This window comes from Leptodactylus fuscus, chromosome 3 (genome assembly GCF_031893055.1).
Source record: "Leptodactylus fuscus isolate aLepFus1 chromosome 3, aLepFus1.hap2, whole genome shotgun sequence".
Taxonomy (NCBI): Eukaryota; Metazoa; Chordata; class Amphibia; order Anura; family Leptodactylidae; genus Leptodactylus; species Leptodactylus fuscus.
Genome location: NC_134267.1, coordinates 45,909,521 through 45,929,162, shown reverse-complemented (window position 1 = coordinate 45,929,162; position 19,642 = coordinate 45,909,521). Strand labels below are relative to the sequence as shown.

Below are 19,642 nucleotides of genomic sequence, written 5' to 3'. Positions count from 1 at the left end.
CCTTTAAAAAGCACAAAATATCCTCTTTTTTGTTTGCCAGATACAGCGCCATGCTGTACTAGTGGCTGTACCCGGTATTACAATTTAATAGAACGTTGTCCAGTATAAGGGTCCATTCACATGGAGGAAAATGGTGAGGAATTTGTTGTGGAATTTCAGGGCTGGAAAAAAAAGCGTCCGATTGACTTCTATGGGTTCCTTTTTCTGCTAGCAGAAAATGGGAGATTTTTTTTTCAGCCCTGAAATTCCACACCAAATTCCTCTGTGTGAATGGGCCCTTAGTGAATGGGACAGACATAGTTGCTACTAATAGTGCAGTGCTGTTCCTGGCAAATAATGAAGGGGAAACAGACCTTAGCCAAGCATTGTGACACCTTCAACATCTGATCAGTGGAGGTGGTGAGACTGAGACCACCACTGATCTGAGGATAGAGACTAAAAGTTGCCACAGCTTCTCCACCACGTAAAAACATAATCTTTAATAATTAATAATAGTAATAATAATTAAAAGTCAAAACAGGATGTGCACTCCAAACACATCATCGTACGTGTTTCCAATCATGTGATATCTGTAGAATCTATGGATAAGGATCTCACCTGATCCAAAATGTGTACTGTAAGCTTCAAGAATATTATTAACTATTGAATTATTTCTTTCTCTCATCCCATATAGAGTGGAAAAGTACCAATCAAGGACTTGTTCGTAGACCTCAAAGATGGAAGAAAACTTCTGGATTTGCTTGAAGGACTCACTGGAGCTTCTTTGGTCAGCACAAAAATTAGTAGAACCCATCTTAAAAAGTTTGCAATGTTCTCCTTAGTCATGTGTCTTTGTAGTTGTGTTGTGTATGGCATTTATTATATTATCTTTTTGTAGCACATTTGTACCATGTGGCTGCATCTACCACAGCATTAGATGGGATGGTAATAGAGAACACAGAGTTACATAGAGCTCTCTCACAAATCCCTCACCACAGTGGCAAGATCTCAGTTTAAAGTGTTCAATTGTTAGATTCCATGCTGTATAGTGAATAGGATTGCTTTTAAAATCCGATCTCCGATTAATAAAAAAATCCCATTGACTTGCATTGGGATCGGAATTGGGATCGAGATTCGGGTTCGAATGAAAAATGATCGGAAATCTGATTTTAAAATCGATCCTGAAAATTCAAGATCGGCTCAACCCTAGTCCCCTGTCTTCACTGTGATCACCATAAACGTTTTTACATGGAAGTTGGCCTAGTCTGGCTTCACTAACCCTTAATAACCAGTTGTTATGGCCAGGGAACAGTTCCTCTGGCTTTCCTTCTTGAAAGATAGCTTTCACCCAATCCAAGCATGCATCTTACTGTGTATGGAGGATGGTAAAGGTTAGCTATACAGCTTGTGGATGTCATATAACCCATACTTACAGGTATTTTAACACTGTGCAATGCAAATGAGCTGGAGATACAGTCTCCATGTCTTTCATAGTGAACATGATGTAATTCCTTAGCTATTCCCATATGAGACTCGATCACTTATTATGTCTCCAGGGAATCTTGTATTCCATCAACGGGAAAGGCATCATAAATGTTAGATAAAATACAATACAAAGTACAGTATTGCCAGCACAGAATATTCCTGTAAGAACATGTCTCCTCATTCTAATAGTTATACAGATGCAGCAACACTATCAGAATGTGGATTACTTTATCCCAGAGAGGTAGCAGATAAGATTCACATGAAAGTGGCTGAAGTCTCGGTCATCAAAGAGAAATATTAGCAATTCCTGTACATTAGCATATGTGTGTTTGCCTTTCTTAAGCACACACTGATATTTTCATTGGCGGTATTTCTGCTCTTATAAAATGCTGGAGTATATGAGATCATAAATGCCAAAGATTTACAGTTTCCTTTTATCTTCCGAAACTGGAGGGAACGTGAAGAGGCTACATTTAAAGAAGTGGTAGCTCCAGGGCGAATGGCCGCTCCAGGGCAGCTCTCATAAACATGAACATTTAATGACTTAGTAATAGACATAAAATAGGTTGTAGGTTTAGGTTACCTTTAAAGAGATTGTCTCATCACAGACATCCCTTCTAATGTAAGAGACATATCGCTGGCTTCTGAGACCCCCAGCAAATAACATTGCCGTTGGCTAATCTTGTGGTATTACATGAGGCCAGATGAATGAATGCCTCCTAAAACAGCGGATTTTCAGCCTCCCATTGATTTCAATGGAATTTTCTGCACTGATTCTGTCTCACGGTAAGCAGCATGCTACAAAAACTGCACTGAAGGTAAAGCCAGGCTCACTCCTGTTAAAGGGGTCATGTGGGGGATAGAAAATACTTTATAGCGCATTCACGGTACTGTATAAATGTGCTTACTGTATAGAAGACGGTCTGCCGATGATTACCTGTTTACATGTTGTATTACACAGTCCAGTTACATTAATGTAACCACCTATCACCACCTTTGGCAGAGCGGACCGCTGCGAGACGTGCAGGAAGAGAGGGGATGTTGTAATGATGTTCACTGGGATGTTGAGCCATGCCGACTCCAGTGCCGTGGCCAGCTGCGCTAGGTTACGTGGTTGAGCGTCCATGGCGCGAACAACCCGATTGAGGTAGTCCCACAGATTCTCAATTGGGTTCAAGTCCGGGGAATTTGCTGGTCAAGGGAGTACGGTAAACTCATCCTAGTGTTGTTCGAACTACGCACGTACACTGCGAGCTTTATGACACGTCGCATTGTCCTGCTGCTAGATGCCATCATCCTGAAGAAAAACAATTCGCAAGTAGGGGTGAACATGGTCTGCAAGGATAGATGCATACTTGTGTTGATCCATCGTGCCTTCCACAATGATGAGCGCACCCAGATGGCTGATGACACGTGCCTTCTAACATTGGTTATAGAAAACACAGAGTTACATACAACATACAACGTTGACGTCAAAAGTAGGCGGTGGTCCCATTAATATGACTGGACTGTTTGTATAAACTATACTGAAAAATATGTGGCCGACTGAATTTTCTTTCCTTCTCTGATTCTAGCCAAAGGAACGGGGATCGACAAGAGTTCATGCTCTAAATAATGTCAACAGAGTGCTGCAAATTTTACATCAAAACAATGTAAGTTTTTCTTTAATGTTTTATGTACTTTTAGAGGTTCAGACACATTTGCTTGTTTTTATTACAGATATTTCCGGGAGTTTTATTTTTTTTCGTTTCTTTTGTTGTTTTGCTTAATTTTAAATAGTAATGTATTACAGATCCGGAAAAACAATTAAAGGAGTTGTCTGGGCTGTGTTCCCATGGTCTGTGTGTGGTATTGCAGCCCAGCCCCATTCACTTGAATGGACATAAATTACAATACCAGACTGCACAGCTTTTAATTTTTGTATTGTAAGACTAAAGCCCCATGTTGCGTAAAAGTAGCGTTTTTGCCGCTGCTGCTGAAAAGCTGCAGTTTCAAAAAGTCTTGTGTTTTTAAAAATCGCAGCATGTCTATTATACTAGCAGAAACCCTGTCATTTTTCCCATAGTTTCTTTTTTTTATGTAGATTGTGAGCACCATATAGGGCAGACAATGTACATTTTTCCCTATCAGTATGTCTTTGGAGTATGGGAGAAAATCTACACAAACATGGGGAGAACATACAAACTCCTTGCAGATGTTGCCCTTGGCAGGATTCGAACCCAGGACTCCAGTGCTGCAGTGCTAGCCACTGAGCCACCGTGTTGCCCTTTTTCCCATAATTTTGCACTGCAAAGATTGAAAATTGCATCAAACCGGCAGCAAAAAAAATTGACCTACTGCAGGTTTTTTGTGAGCAGTGTATGGTCGGGATTTGTTTAAATCCCATCCATTACACCTACTGTATATCTCAGTGGGGTAGCCCCGGTGATTCTGTTGCTGGATAATCAATTGCAACTATACCACGTATGGCTCTGGCCTTATATAGTAATATATAGTTAGGACATTAGGAAAGTGTAATGCTACACTTGTTATAACCTTAACTAACCTTTCCTGCGTGTTTCTTCAGGTGGAGTTAGTGAACATTGGAGGTACAGATATTGTTGATGGAAACCACAAGCTCACCCTTGGTTTAATATGGAGCATCATTCTTCATTGGCAGGTAAAACGCTGAGTCTTGGGATTTTTTTTCATTTACTTCGTCTTGTTTATATTGAGTAAAGTTATTCTGCCGCGCTCTATGGAGATTGTAATAAATCAAAACCAATTTTATACCAGGACTTATTGAACTATCTCTATGTTTTTGGAGTGTGGGAGGAAGTCAAGGTACCTGGAGAAAACCCACACAAACACAGAAAGAACATACAAATCTCATACAGATGTTCTGTGTCAGAATTATTTCATTATTGGATGGCTGTTTTCTTCTGTGTGCATTGAATACACTGTTATCGTGTTATTACATCTTATAGTAGAATATTGTTAAGGACAAATTATTGAGGGTAACATTAAGGCGTGTTTTCTGCGTGGTATCCGCACGGAATATGCGGAGAGAAAAGTCTCCACGTGACTAATAGGGTAATAGTTTTTACTTATAAACGTGTTTTTTCCTTTTTCTATTTATTGAACCATTTGTTGTCTTTTAGCTATCCAAACTTTACTGAATCCCTGGTCACTAACCCTATCTTATGGAAGATAGAAAACCTCACGTCTAAATAGAAACTTTCAGCTGTTCAGGGCAAAAGTTCAACCATTCAGTTCTAGACTGCGACAGTCCAGACTTTACACACCAAAAAATCTGTGGGAGAACATTGACGTACAGTATCTCATTATTTCTTCCTTCAGACAAGCTAAATTTTATAGTGGGCTCCAATTTTAGATTTTTGCTAAGCACAAAATAATAGAAATAAATGGTGCAATCCTCTTAAATCTGCTTGCTGACATGCTGAATATGTTAGACCTTAGAATAGGCTAAACTCCTAAGGAGACCCTAGTTCCTTCATGTATTCTAGGCTTGGCCATTAGTTCTTCTGATTTCCAACGAAGGAAGAAATAATCTCTTGATGGGTGTCCCGGTAAATTTATTATTAACTGCACTTACTGTTCAATTGCCAGGTGAAAGATGTTATGAAGGCCATTATGTCAGACCTGCAGCAGACAAACAGCGAGAAGATTCTCTTGAGCTGGATCAGACAGTCGACAAGGCCGTATAATCAAGAAGTCAACGTGTTAAATTTCACCACCAGTTGGACAGATGGCCTGGCGTTCAACGCTCTGCTGCATAGGCACAAGTAGGTGACACTTCTTTGGAAGTTTTAGTTTTAAATCCATTACTTTACTTTACTTTACTTTGTGACAAGGGACATTTGCTGATATAAATTGAATCAAAAAGTTTGTATTGAATCTGTAGCTGGTTTAAAGCCTAAGAATATTATTTTATATAAGAAATGGAAGATTGTTGTTTTTTCCATCTATTTAAGTGAGCCCTCCATAGGGTTGTCCAAGAATTTGAAGTAAAATAAGTATATGAAATGTTTTAAAATAAAGCACACAAACAAACCTTATTCACCAGTGCAACTGTCATTACAGCTCAAGCTGTGAATCCAAGACTGAGAAGGTAGTAAAGTACTTACTAGAAGCAGCAGCAGTGTCTATATACTGTATGTCTCTGCCTCTCTTTCTGCCAGTGCTCCCTCCTTGTTCTACCATTCCACTCTCTGTACACTTCTATGGTCTGCAGCTGTACACGGATCACTGGAGTACTCAGATTTTATCTCTGGAATGACTAAAATATTACAATTTACACTTGTCTTCATATATATTTAAAAATAAAGTTGTCATTTTCAGGACTGTTAAGTCGGAGTCATGGCCCATGTTAAAGATAAAAAAAAAGTTATAGCTTCAAAAAATAGCATAAAATGATTATTGATTTTAAATGATGTAATATAATTATTGATATAGTATAATTAATTAGATAGTACTAGATAGTATAGTATGGTCTGCAGCATATTTACTAGAAATACAATCACTATTTTTTTTAAAGGAATTAGGGGGCGTTCACACTACTGTCGATGTCTGACAGATAGTGTCCGCTGCTAATGTCTGTTCAAAATCTTGCAGTGGACACTAGCTGTGTCCGTGACATTTTGCATTGATTTAAATGGACATCGGGTGCGTTCTTTTACAGTCCGTGCCTTTCCTTAACTGTCCGTTCCCAAAGATGTCCGACTTTACAAGCGGACAGCAAAACCCGACATGTAGGTTTTTCCTACGGACAGTTAAGGACAGGCACGGACTGTAAAAGAACGCACCCGATCGGCATTTAAATCAATGCAAAATGTCACGGACACAGCTAGTGTCCGCTGCTAATGTCCGCACAAGATTTTGAACGGACATTAGCAGTGGACACTAGCTGTTGGACACCGATGGTAGTGTGAATGCTCCCTTAGAGGATATTTATTCTATCTGACCATGGCTGAAACCTATTTATGAAGGTGTCAGAGTGGTTGTCAGAGTCTGAGTCGGACTGTGTGAAAATAGAGTTGTTGGAGTTGACTGACTCCACAGCCCTGGTTATTTTATTTGAAATGGACCTGGGCCATGTTCAATGGGGGTGCAGAGGGTGCCCTGTAAATAAGGGCCGCACATCCTCTCTGCCCATAAGCAGACAGTGTTAGCACAATTATTGATATTCTAAGTAAGTGGATCCTGTTTAGTTGGCACGAAACATCTCGGAATATAGTGTTTCTGGGTTTGCGCTAATTCTAATTACCCCCCCCCCCCTCCTCACTTATGAATTATTTGTTATAGAGTTGCTTTGGAACTTGCATTGATCTGACTACTTGTCATGCACTTTTTATGTACTATTCATCCTTGCTTATCAGAGATGCACATCTCCCATTGTGTTGTCTTCTCGTAAGAATATTCATTGATTTCTGTCATAAGAACTGAATATATTTCTTTTTCAGACCAAACCTGTTTAACTGGGAAAACGTTACCAAACTCTCTCCGCTTGAAAGGCTTGAGCATGCTTTCACCACTGCCAAAAACCACTTGGGAATCGAAAAGCTTCTGGACCCAGAAGGTAACGCTGTCATATTGTATATTTCATTTGCACGATTTAAAGCTTTTTTTTTTTTTTTTGCAATTGTCTGGTCAGGAATGTGTTAATAGCTATAAAGTATACTGTAGGGCCTTTGTAAAAACCATTTTTGTAGCAGTACTGTTATAGAAAGCAGCTGGATTAGCTTTATCTACAGTGTGACAGATATAGAAAAGAATGTCAAAGGAGAAAGTGAACAGGCAGGCACAAGGAGGCTTATAGGGGTTTCTGCTTATGATTATCGGAGTCTTAAAGTGTACCTCATCTTTATACAAGAATCAGTCCAACTTACCCTCTGGAGACATACTGGACATACATAAGAAGATTTATCCCCAATATGAATGTTTGCAGAGATTTATCCATGTCACAGAATGCCTGGATATTATTACTTGCAACTGAGGCAAAATTCTAGTTCTAAATTTATTTCAACCAGATGAACCAACAGTATAAAAGACATGATGATTATTATATACTGTCTATAATATAATAATCTCATGTCTATTGTTAGCCCTTGTTCACATGCTGAAGCTATGCTACATTTTTTTAAGCAGATGTTAGCCAAACCATGAGTAAAATTGTAAAGTGAATGTTGAGATTTCTTCTATTTTTGGTTCCAGTCCTGGACCAGAACCTGAACCTGCACATTAAGGGTGAGTTCACACTGAGTATACACCAGCTTATTCTGAACCTAAAACACGTTCAGAATCAGCGGCGTATAAAGCAGTTCCCATTCATTTCTATGGGAGCCGGCATACGAGCGCTCCCCATAGAAATGAATGGGCTGCTTTTTTCACTACGAGCACTCCCATTGAAGTGAATGGAAAGTGCCCGCGTGTACGGCTAGCTCTGCTCATGCCGAGTCGTACACGCGAGCACTTCCCATTCATTTCTATGAGGAGCGCTCGTATGCCGGCTCCCATAGAAATGAATGGGAACTGCTTTATACGCCGCTGATTCTGAACGTGTTTTACGTTCAGAATAAGCTGGCGTATACTCAGTGTGAACTCACCCTAAGGCTGAAGCCCCACATAGCGTAAGCGCTGCAATTCGGCCGTGGTGAAAACTACTGTATTTTCCCGTCAATGCAAAAGTGCATTCTGCCTGATCTCATCCACATATTGCAGAAAATAATCCACAACGTAAATGCCGCGGTTTGAAAACTGCTGCGAAGTGGCCAAGACCACCATGTATATGGTCAGCGGTATATCCTTGACCATGTAATGAATAGTTTCCCTTCTTGTGAATAAGAAGAGCACGGTTGTGTTTTGCTCCTGTTGTGTTACATCAGAAATCACAACTCTTTCCACACTGGCTGCACCAAGGGAATATATATAGCCTTAAAGAGCACATGTCACGTAATGCCCCAGAGAGAATCCCGCTGGTATTTAATGTCTAACGTAGCCGGAAATAGCTTTCTAGCAGGGCTTATTTTAGTTACGCTTCTGTTCGGTCATGGCTAATGAACATCTACAGAGATTCCTCAACAGAGATTGCCTCTTGCCAATTAGTTTTTGTCTATTCACAGTACAAGTCAGTGAGACATACAAGAACTGTAACATTCGTGTCACTGTGTGCATGCTGTCTGGCTATAAGCACGTGTTTTACATGTGATCGACAAGTCAATAGTTTGGAATGGTTCATCCCCTCTAGGTTCTAATGCTAGGGATAGGAGGTGCAATGTAAGAGCCATCATAAAACTTGTCAAATTAGGCAATTAGGTAAGAAAGTCTGAGGTTCTACCCGAGAAACTTCTTATGGTGTTTACATTTAAGTTGTCATAACTTTTGTCAGGTCATAGAAATGTCTTTGTGCCTGTGCTTAGCTGTAACCTTAAGTTTCTCCTCTCACAAAGGCTTATTCTCTTTGGATCATGTACAGCACTTACTTGACAACCTAAGGCTACTTTCATATCTGTGCTGGTATTTCTATCATTCTGCTCAGTTACTGGAAAAGACAGCTTTTTCTCCGTGATTCTCCTTTCCTTTGGTCCTATTTTGTATCAAACGGCAATCAAAGCTGAGATAAATATAATAAGTCTTTAATCTGTGTCTCGGGATATTCACCTCCTTCTCCTTCCTCACTGTCCTGTATCTGGCTGTATGACAACTGGCTTGACGCGAGGAGGAGGAATACTGGTCTTCTAGTGTCAACCTTTCCTATAACCCTCGTACTTACCACCCCCCCCCCCCAAATCTCCAGCCCCTTTTCAAATAATGACTAGGACACATGCTGGATTTAAAACTGCCCGCTTAGGCCGATTTATCAACAGTACAACCAAACATTAACATGTAAACACATTACCACCATGAGGAGGGGGTGGTACGGATAAATACAACTTATTACATACATAGCATACCCAAGCTAGCATAAATAACCCAATAAACGACTAACCCTTAAAGTGCAATAACTTCCCTGAAAAGGGGGAGAAGCTCCCCCAACCCGTTACCCAGGCGCAAAACCCCCACCTCGTGTAACCATACAACCTCCAAGGCCTGAAGTCTCAACCATGGTCTAAGTGGGGGACTTCCCCCAGGCCCTACTACTCCACAACCGGATCATCATACCTATGATGAGATCCTACAGAGCACCACATAGGCCTCTCCCTACCTCACCCCCGCAACCCAAACATCGTGACACAAAACAACCAAAAAAGGGGAGGGCGGGCGGGACGCCGCTGTAACCGTCAGACTAACCCACTTTTAACCCCACCACCAGTATTTAACCCCTTGGTCTCCGCCCACTTTTTTCTTGCTCTTACACGCCCGAACCTTAACCCCTTCAGTCCCTGATCCTCCTGTCATGTGGGCCCCATTCCTTATAGTCTGAGGCCCGTTCTGGAACAGCAGCCATCCTCTTTTCTCTACCAGGATTGTCAAACCTTCCTTTATTGGGCCTTTGAGATTTTAAATTATCCTCTATCGATACCTTCCAACTGTTGTGACCCCCCCTCCCCCCCCCCCACCAATACCAAGAATTTGGGTTCTGTTGTCCATCCTGATGGAGTGCCTGGCCAAGTATGCAGAGTGCCACTCCATTCATTCTCTTTGGAAGTGCCAGAGATAGTCAAGTATAGCGGTTTAAGACATAACGGAAACTACAAATCTTGGTCCAACTCCTGTAAGAATTCAGGCTATGGTGCTTTTAATGCAATGGGTATGGCAAATGTGGCCTTGCCAGTTGCATCTAATGTTGGTAAATGTAACTGCTCAGAAATATAGCAGAGCTGGAATTTCAACGTCTTTCCGAACCATGGTTGTTTCTCCCTGTGGGTCACCGCTTAAGCTCTTTCACTGTCATTTTATGTGATGTGGCTGCACAACATTACAATATTACGTTTTACAAATACATGTTGCCATGTAGCTGTACCCATGTATTGGGCATGGCGGACATGGTTCAGGGACTATAAGTACTGTATATTGAAGTACAGCTTAGGTACTATGTAAGATCTATAAGGAACTAGTATTTTTTTTTTCAACATTTGCTGAACAACTTGCTAGAAATATTAACCCTACTTAGGCCAAAAACCACCAGAACTATTTTTATCTATTACATTCCGCTAGAACATCATTGTAAGGAGTCACTTTCTTACATAGATTAACTTTGACTACAAGTTTGATTTTTCATTTGACATGAAAAAAAAATGACAGCCGAGTACTATTTGGCCGGAATATTCTGTTCTCTTGTAACCTTTTCTGCCAGGTACATACATAATCTGGTCCGTCTGGTTTTAATGCATGCCTTCAATAAATGTCATGTTGATTTATTTCTCTTATAGCAAAATATACAGGATACAACTTAACATAGTATGTTATTGCCTCCCGTCAGATATGTCAACTTAATGCATTTTCCTGTTCTTCAGAAACATTGGGGTGAATAAAGAGAGAGAAATTGCATGCTCAGCCTTGAATTTTCAGGCACGTCGTCGTTGCTTTATTATATATTGACTCACACATGGCAGATTTGATTACAGAAATTTCTGCGACTAAAATTCTGTTTCATTCATCTAAATATTGTTATTTTGGCAGCAAACACATGGATTTCTACAAATTCTATTGAGATAAATGAGAAAGTTCTGCAAACTATCTCTGTGTGAGAATTTACTCTTAGGCCTGGGGCCCCACATGGTATAAGCTTTGGTGGCCACGTGGCGGACTTTCTGCCCATATTATACCTGCACGGAAATCGCCAGCATTTTCACAGGTATAATTTTGAAAATGAACTTTTTCTGAAGATTTTCTGCAATGTGTGGATGGGATTAGCCAGAATCCCATTTATATTTGCAGGTACTGTAAATCGCTTCATTTTCGCAACGTGGGGCTTCAGCCTTAAGGCGCTGCAGGAAAAAAATCATAGTGGAAAAGCATCACAGTTTTTCCCACAGTGCTTTTCACAGAAGGTCTGCAGTTTTCCTCTTTGGACTTTCTGCTTCAGTTATACCTATAGTGAAACCACTGGCTTGTCCATAGGTATGACATTCTGTAATTTCCAAAAATGCAATGGTTTTGGAAATCACAGCATTTCTACGGTGCGTATTTTTCTTCAATGTGTGGATGGTATTCGTTGGTATCGTATCCACCTTGCAGAGACTGTAAAACGCTGTTGTTTTGTGGTGTTTACACCATGTTGGCCCCCGGCCTTAAAGGCTTTTCCACGAGTAAGATAGTAATAGCTTATTCTTAGGGTTAACAATGAATATTAGACCGGAGGGGGCCACCAATAAGCTGGTTGAAGGGGTATTGCTCCATACAACTACACACTGTACACTTCGGTACCGAACAAATGGCGCGGGCCCTGCAAGTAGCTAGGTGTTATGGTCAGCTTTTCTCATGGCTCCTTTATTGATATTTCGTTACAGATGTGGCTGTCCAATTGCCTGACAAGAAGTCAATACTGATGTACTTAACGTCGCTGTTTGAAGTCCTTCCTCATGAAGTTACAATGGATGACATTCGAGAAGTGGAGACTCTTCCTAGAAGATACAAGGGAGCGTGTGAAGATATGCCTTTCACTAAGCAGCAGGTATATGATAGTAATTAAATATTAATTTCATTAATAACAATCTAATCCATGTAAATGAAACGCTTGAGGGTTTAGTGAAGCTGCCGATTAGTTGTCATCGCTGAGGAGATTGCCTCTAGACAGGCATTCCTGTGGCAGTGGTCATTGCAGTGGATATGTAACATTACATCCCGGCCTTTCAAATGCATGGGTGTCCTTGTACTGCATGGTCTACCTTAGCTGAAGCCACTCTCACAAGCTCCCCCTCCTCAAAAAGGGGGTTTCAAGCAGACCCAAATTTCTCTGTACTTGTCAAAATTGGTAAATTAAGGTTCACATCTGTGTTCGGTATTCCATTCTGGGAATCCACTTGGGGACCCCGACAAACAAAATACCGAAAGCATTAAAAATCTGTGTGCAATGAAAGAACACAGACCCCATAGACTATAATGGGGTCCGTGTGTTTTCTGCATGGATGTCCGCACAAATCATGCAAAGAGAAAATTCATTCAAGCAGCACTTTTCTCTCCACTTGATTCATGCAGACACCGCACGGAAAATGCATGGACCCCATTATAGTCTATGCGGTCTGTGTGGTTTCATTGCTCGCCGCTTTTTAAGGCGGTTGGTATTCTATTCGGGGGGTCCGCAAGCAGAGTACCTGAATGGAATACCGAACACAGATGTGAACCAGGCCTAAGTCTTGCTTCTGAACCATCCCATACCACTCTGGGACTACCTAAAAGTTAGGGCCCCCAGTTTCCAACAGGTATAATACAAAACATGCCCAAACCTGGTTTGAGGCAGTTGGCAACTATGTTAAAGTGAGAATTCCTCTGTAACCCCCCGCTTTCCAGAAAGACAGCACAAAATAAATTGTTAACATAAAATATGCCATTGTCACTTTTGCACTTTTGGTTATATCAGCTTCATATTCTGCTTCTGTGCAAGTTGCGATGTATTACAGTTCTAGGCAGGGATATGCAACAGGTATCTAATCTCTTCATTCAGCAATTTATGTTCCACTAAAGTTTTATTTTTTGTGAAAAGGGTTGGGAAAAGTGATAATCTGAAGTCGATACCCTGTGACAATGTGCTTATAGGTACTGCAGGATCCTCCCTGCTTGTTCCATCCTAATGGCCACATCTGGAATGCAGGAACAGATTTTTTGCATCCATTGTTCTGTATTGCCCACATCAATCCAGTTCATTTTGCCTAATCACTCTATATATGGGGTCAGTTTTTTCCCAAAGAGACATTTTTTTGTATATAATGGGTTAAAAAAAAGAAGTTGCGCTTGAGTTGCAGTATCTATACACATCAGAGGAAAAAAATTGTCAATTTCGTCAGGAGTGAAAAGCTATTGTATGTGTATGGTGGTATGGGGAACCACAGACGATGGGGGGCACGTGATAGATTTCTAGATTTCAGCTTGTCAAATCCCTTGTTCTCACAGAGGTGTCTGGCAGTGGGTTACTCTCCTCTCCCCATTCACATCAGCATGCATATGTATGGGAGAGTCCGGAGAAATGGCTGACAGCCATGAACTTTGAAAACTTTTCACAATCACACAAAATGTTTGCGTCCATAGTATGTGAAAGATGGGTGCAGTTTATGAAGGGGTTAAGCAGTGTTAGAAATTAGTTCCCAACCCATTATCATATGCTCAATCCTAATACAAATATACACTCACCGGCCACTTTATTAGGTACACCATGCTAGTAATGGGTTGGACCCCCTTTTGCCTTCAGAACTGCCTCAATTCTTCGTGGCATAGATTCAACAAGGTGCTGGAAGCATTCCTCAGAGATTTTGGTCCATATTGACATGATGGCATCACACAGTTGCCGCAGATTTGTCGGCTGCACATCCATGATGCGAATCTCCCGTTCCACCACATCCCAAAGATGCTCTATTGGATTGAGATCTGGTGACTGTGGAGGCCATTGGAGTACAGTGAACTCATTGTCATGTTCAAGAAACCAGTCTGAGATGATTCCAGCTTTATGACATGGCGCATTATCCTGCTGAAAGTAGCCATCAGATGTTGGGTACATTGTGGTCATAAAGGGATGGACATGGTCAGCAACAATACTCAGGTAGGCTTTGGCGTTGCAACGATGCTCAATTGGTACCAAGGGGCCCAAAGAGTGCCAAGAAAATATTCCCCACACCATGACACCACCACCACCAGCCTGAACCGTTGATACAAGGCAGGATGGATCCATGCTTTCATGTTGTTGACGCCAAATTCTGACCCTACCATCCGAATGTCGCAGCAGAAATCGAGACTCATCAGACCAGGCAACGTTTTTCCAATCTTCAATTGTCCAATTTCGATGAGCTTGTGCAAATTGTAGCCTCAGTTTCCTGTTCTTAGCTGAAAGGAGTGGCACCCGGTGTGGTCTTCTGCTGCTGTAGCCCATCTGCCTCAAAGTTTGACGTACTGTGCATTCAGAGATGCTCTTCTGGCTCCCTTGGTTGTAACGGGTGGCAATTTGAGTCACTGTTGCCTTTGTATCAGCTCGAACCAGTCTGGCCATTCTCCTCTGACCTCTGGCATCAACAACGCATTTCCGCCCACAGAACTGCCGCTCACTGGATGTTTTTTCTTTTTCGGACCATTCTCTGTAAACCCTAGAGATGGTTGTGCGTGAAAATCCCAGTAGATCAGCAGTTTCTGAAATACTCAGACCAGCCCTTCTGGCACCAACAACCATGCCACGTTCAAAGGCACTCAAATCACCTTTCTTCCCCATACTGATGCTCGGTTTGAACTGCAGGAGATTGTTTTGACCATGTCTACATGCCTAAATGCACTGAGTTGCCGCCATGTGATTGGCTGATTAGAAATTAAGTGTTAACGAGCAGTTGGACAGGTGTACCTAATAAAGTGGCCGGTGAGTGTACATTTTTCAGGATTGTCATTTTTTACTTTTGTTCTTTTGCTTGTTTCCTTAAACTTCAAACAACCTCTTCTCCCTTAATCCTCATTTTCAGCTCATTTTACTCCTCGTGCTTGGTTAATCCTCCGCAGACTGATCTCCTGCTGTCTTTATAATTACAGTATGGGAACATTTCTTAGAAATGAGTCTTTCTGTTCATTTGTAAAGTTTGGAATAATATATAAGTGGCGAGATCTTGTTCTGTATTATTTTTACAGATTAAATTACGGAGAATCACCTTAAACTGTTGTATATTGATGACTGGCAGGGCTGACCAGAATGGGAAGTGGGCCACCATGTTTGGCCTGGTCTATCCTGCTTCGTGAGGCACGCAGTACTCTTGTGGATTGTGCTTGGAGAGCACACCGCATCATGCTCTTCTCTTAGCCTATGTGTGACTTTTATTCTTAGATTTTCCTTTACTTGTCTAAAGAATGTAAACACTGCTTAGAATAAGACAAGATAGGAAGTTGTATCTTACAGTTTCCTCTCTTCTGATATCTGTAGAATAGCCTCCAGTGATGGCATCCTGACATGGGGCTGCTGCAGCCAGTCATCATTTATAGCAGTGACCTGTCTACGTCACTCAGGTCACCATTGTGTCCAGAGATTGGATGCAGCAGTTGCATGTCTCTATTGGGGCATCATCGATAGACACCAGAATACAGAAACCTATCAGTTTTTGTGCTGCTAATATATCTGAGCACAATCAGGAAAGCTGCCTCCTTTCTAGGACTAACATCTTATCAGCAACAACTCAAGCAGCTAGTCAGAAGTAAGTGGAAGTAGATAAACTCTCCTTACACTCATTTCTGTAGAGCTGCTGGGACTGTGAGAAGCTGCAGACACCCCTGAACAGTGTACCAGGAAGGAACACAGCACATCATTGTGTAATTATTTAGGCTAGGTTCACATCTGTGCCGGAATCTCCATAGGGCACCCAGCTGTCTTTTTTATACTGAAACCGCCTAAAGAGAAGTCTTCCATACGAAAACCCGGGCAGACCCTGCCTTTCAAATGTATGGCCTTCCGCGGGTAACTACTGTTTTATCCCAGCGCAATTGTGAATCTAGCCTTACAGACTGTAAACAGAGTTCTGCCCCTCCCCCCTCCATTCACTATGTGAAGAGAGCCCTGCCCCCTTCCTTTAACTCATTTCACTGTTTCTGTCATGCAGGTTTCTAAAGATGGAACTTCCCTAGTAACAGGGAGTGAACAACAAGGAGGAATAGGAAGACACCGGGTGCCAGTGATTTTAGAGAGGGCTTTCAGACAGAAAACAGTTTTAAGCGCAGTGCATTACCTATTGGTCCAGAATAACATGCTCTGTTAATTGAGACTCAGTTGTCTGCAAAGTTGGTAACCATTTTAGATTAAGGCCCCACGTAGCCAGCTGCAGCAAAAAAGCCTCTGCTAAAAAACCCCACTTAAGATTCTGCCCCAATTATAGGAAAAATGCCCGTGTTTCTGTAGGTATAATTGACATGCTGCAATTTTTTGCAGATATTTTTCTGTAATGTGTGGATGGGATTAGCCATCCCACCCACTTTGCGTTAGCGTTTTATTGCTGCGGGCTGATATGGGGCCCCGGCCTAAGAATAACCTAACCTATTCAGGGTTTGAGAAAGTCTAATTTATCAACGTGTCATTGGCCTCAGAATACAGCTGGAATAATTTGGATTGCATTAGAGGTTAGCAACTATAAGACAGTACTTAATGGACATACTCTATTGTGTAATAAAAGACACTCAACATAAGGAACAGGAAAGACATGAATAAAATGAATAAATAATTCACAGTACTATGGTTCCATATAAGGTTTAAAGTGTATGGAACTATAATTATGGACCCATAAAAGTCTTTGGGGCCATACGGTATCACTGTATACATCTCATTTAGTGTTAGTGGATATAGTTGTTGTCTGATTAATGATCTTATGGAGACATTCTCCTTTAGAAGAAATCCTTGCCACAATGTAATGACCTATAAATTGTGTACACAAACCATAACTGTACAGTTTATCATTACCTGACCTACAAACAGACTAGACCGGATCTCCCACGGGAAATTAATTTTTATTCTCTTGATGAATGGATGTTTAGTTGCCCGTGTGTGTGTGTGTGTGTGTGTGTGTATATATGTATATGTATATAATATTAAACACACTAGTTGGTCATGTGACGTCCCATAAAATACTGGAAAGAAAGCTGCTTATCAAAAAAACTATGTATATTTAACTATCAAAATTAATAGATTTATTGGATACAATTGGTCCTCCAAGACAGACTGATATATTTTTAGTATTTTTCAAAAATACTACTATATACAGTATATAAGTCATATACTACATACTTATTGCCAGCAGAAGCAACTTGGGTAGTTGTCACGGTCTATGGAATGAGAAGAGGGTCTGTAATAATGTGTATGTTAGTTAAAAGGGAAATTAAGGTGTAATTTTCCGTAACCGCTAATAAAATCATAGACCCTAAGGCATTGGATTTCAGCTATTAAAAGATTCATTATTGGCCACTGTCACCTTCCCATTAACTCATCTTTCTTGGTTCTGTAAATTGGCTCCTGAAATATTGTGTTTCTCACAGTCTATTAAAGAAGCAGCTATTTAATATAATTGGTTAAAATGCGCACGATGGCTTCAGAGAGTTCATGTATAATGGAATCATCTCTTTTAAAGTCTTCTCTCATCCGCTCCCCCACCCTTGTTTACAAGCCTATGAAGAACATAATTAAAAATTAATTCATTGAAATGTTAGACACCAATGATCCAACCAGCTGGGCGGGTGTTCCCTGTTCCAGCATGTACCCTGTGTGATAGGCAGCAACACACAAATCTGGGAGATTGAGGGCTGCTGACTGATGCCTGTATTTCGCACAATTACATTTTATTAATGGAATAATACATATTTTGTATTTTCATGTAAAACGTTTTGAGTGTTCATAGTTAATGTTAATACTGCATGCGCTTCTAGCTGAACAATTTTAGGGTAACTTCACACGATGTAACATTGAGCGTGATCTGGCACCTATACGGCGTGTCAGAGTTTGCGCGCCGTAAAAGATCCCATTCATTTCATTGGGAGTTAGGAGCGTATACGTCACGTTATTTTGCGCCCTGTGATTTTGCGGCCACAAAATAACGCGGCGTATACGCTCCTAACTCCCATTGAAGTGAATGGGATCTTTTACGGCGCGCAAACTCTGACCCGCCGTATATGCGCCAGATCACGCTCAACGTTACATCGTGTGAACTTACCCTTAGGGTATGTTCACACAGATGAATTCTGAATCTGCTTCAAAATCTGCTCCAAATTTCACCTGAAATCTGCTTCATTAATTTCAATGGGAGATTGAGAGAGATTTTTTTCAGCTAACAGAAAAAAAAGAAGCCTGTTGCTTATTCTTCCGGCGGCGTGTTCTATCTGAGACTCCAATTGAAATGAATAAAAGGCAGATTTTGGAGCTGTTTTTGAAACGGATTTTCAGAATTGGCATCATAATCAGCTTCCAAAATTTGCTTCATATTCGTTGAGGCAGAAATTTTCTGCCTGACAAATTCAGCATCAAGTTCCTCTGTGTTGTGTGAGTTTTTGCCCCTGCAGGCTCTGTTTCTATTTTTCAGTTCTCCCTGAGCTGCATTTATGTCACCTATACACTACACACAGAAAGTAGATGACTATCTGCGCTCTAATAGTGTCGAGCAAATAGTATTCGATCGAATACCTCACCGGCATAGGAATGCGTGTAACCGGCCGAACACCAAGGGGTTAAACGCATTGAATCTTTCATACTATTCGCTCAACACAACTCTCTAACTTTCTCTTAACCACTGAGAAGCTGCAGAATCATCACGGACAACAAATCTAGGGAAATTCTGACTGGTAGGGATATAAATAAAGCACTTGGGGTGAGATAGAAACTTTCTATTAAGTGTTGCAGTCTCTGTGTCTGTGGTTCTTTCCTTTGCTCTCAGCTCCCCTCTCCATAGGCTTCTGTATAAACCTGTGATTTAATATTTCTGTGAGCTGACAGTCCATTTTGAGAGGCCGAGACAGAATTCAGCGCAGATTTCAGAGTAAATACCAGTTTAGCAGGGGAGACAAGAAAGGAGCCTGAAAGGTGGAATAAGGCTGAAAATACATATGGTGTGTTTAATAGACTGACACTTGCCAATTCTGCAGTGGTTTTATTAGCAATTGTCAATAGAAGCTTGCACCTCTATAGAAAGCAGCACGTAACACTCATCATTATATCCACTACTGATAATAGATGATATAACAGCTTAGCTATTCCCCCTCCCTGCACACAGCCCAAAGACCTCAATGAGTCCGCTCCAGTGTATTGCTGCCTATAGTCATGACTGTGTTAAAACATCTCAAGATATGCTTCTGCAATACAAAATAAAACCAGTAGAAAACAAAGAAATTCGTCATTAAAACCTTCTAAGTCAAATCAGTGGCTTCATTTAGGATAAAATAAAATCCAACAGTGTGAACAAAGAGCAAAAAACTACTTACACGTTTCAGACATGTGTGGTGTCCTTACTTATAGCATGTACAATAAAGCCGGGTTCACACGATTTCTTTTGGTAATGTGGCACGTAGACGCTGCGGGAGCTTTTGC

General features: G+C 41.0%; 1 protein-coding gene across 3 annotated transcripts in view; it reads left to right on the top strand.

Moving 5' to 3' along the window:
* Nucleotides 1-19,642, top strand: part of UTRN (utrophin) — a 497,025-nt gene that overhangs the window by 76,038 nt on the left and 401,345 nt on the right. For all 3 annotated transcript variants that reach the window (XM_075267488.1, XM_075267486.1, XM_075267487.1), the window contains 6 exons: nt 674-766; nt 3,039-3,116; nt 4,031-4,123; nt 5,074-5,249; nt 6,927-7,042; nt 11,916-12,079. In XM_075267488.1, coding sequence (XP_075123589.1) covers nt 674-766; nt 3,039-3,116; nt 4,031-4,123; nt 5,074-5,249; nt 6,927-7,042; nt 11,916-12,079 — 720 coding nt within the window. The remainder of the gene's footprint in view (nt 1-673; nt 767-3,038; nt 3,117-4,030; nt 4,124-5,073; nt 5,250-6,926; nt 7,043-11,915; nt 12,080-19,642) is intronic.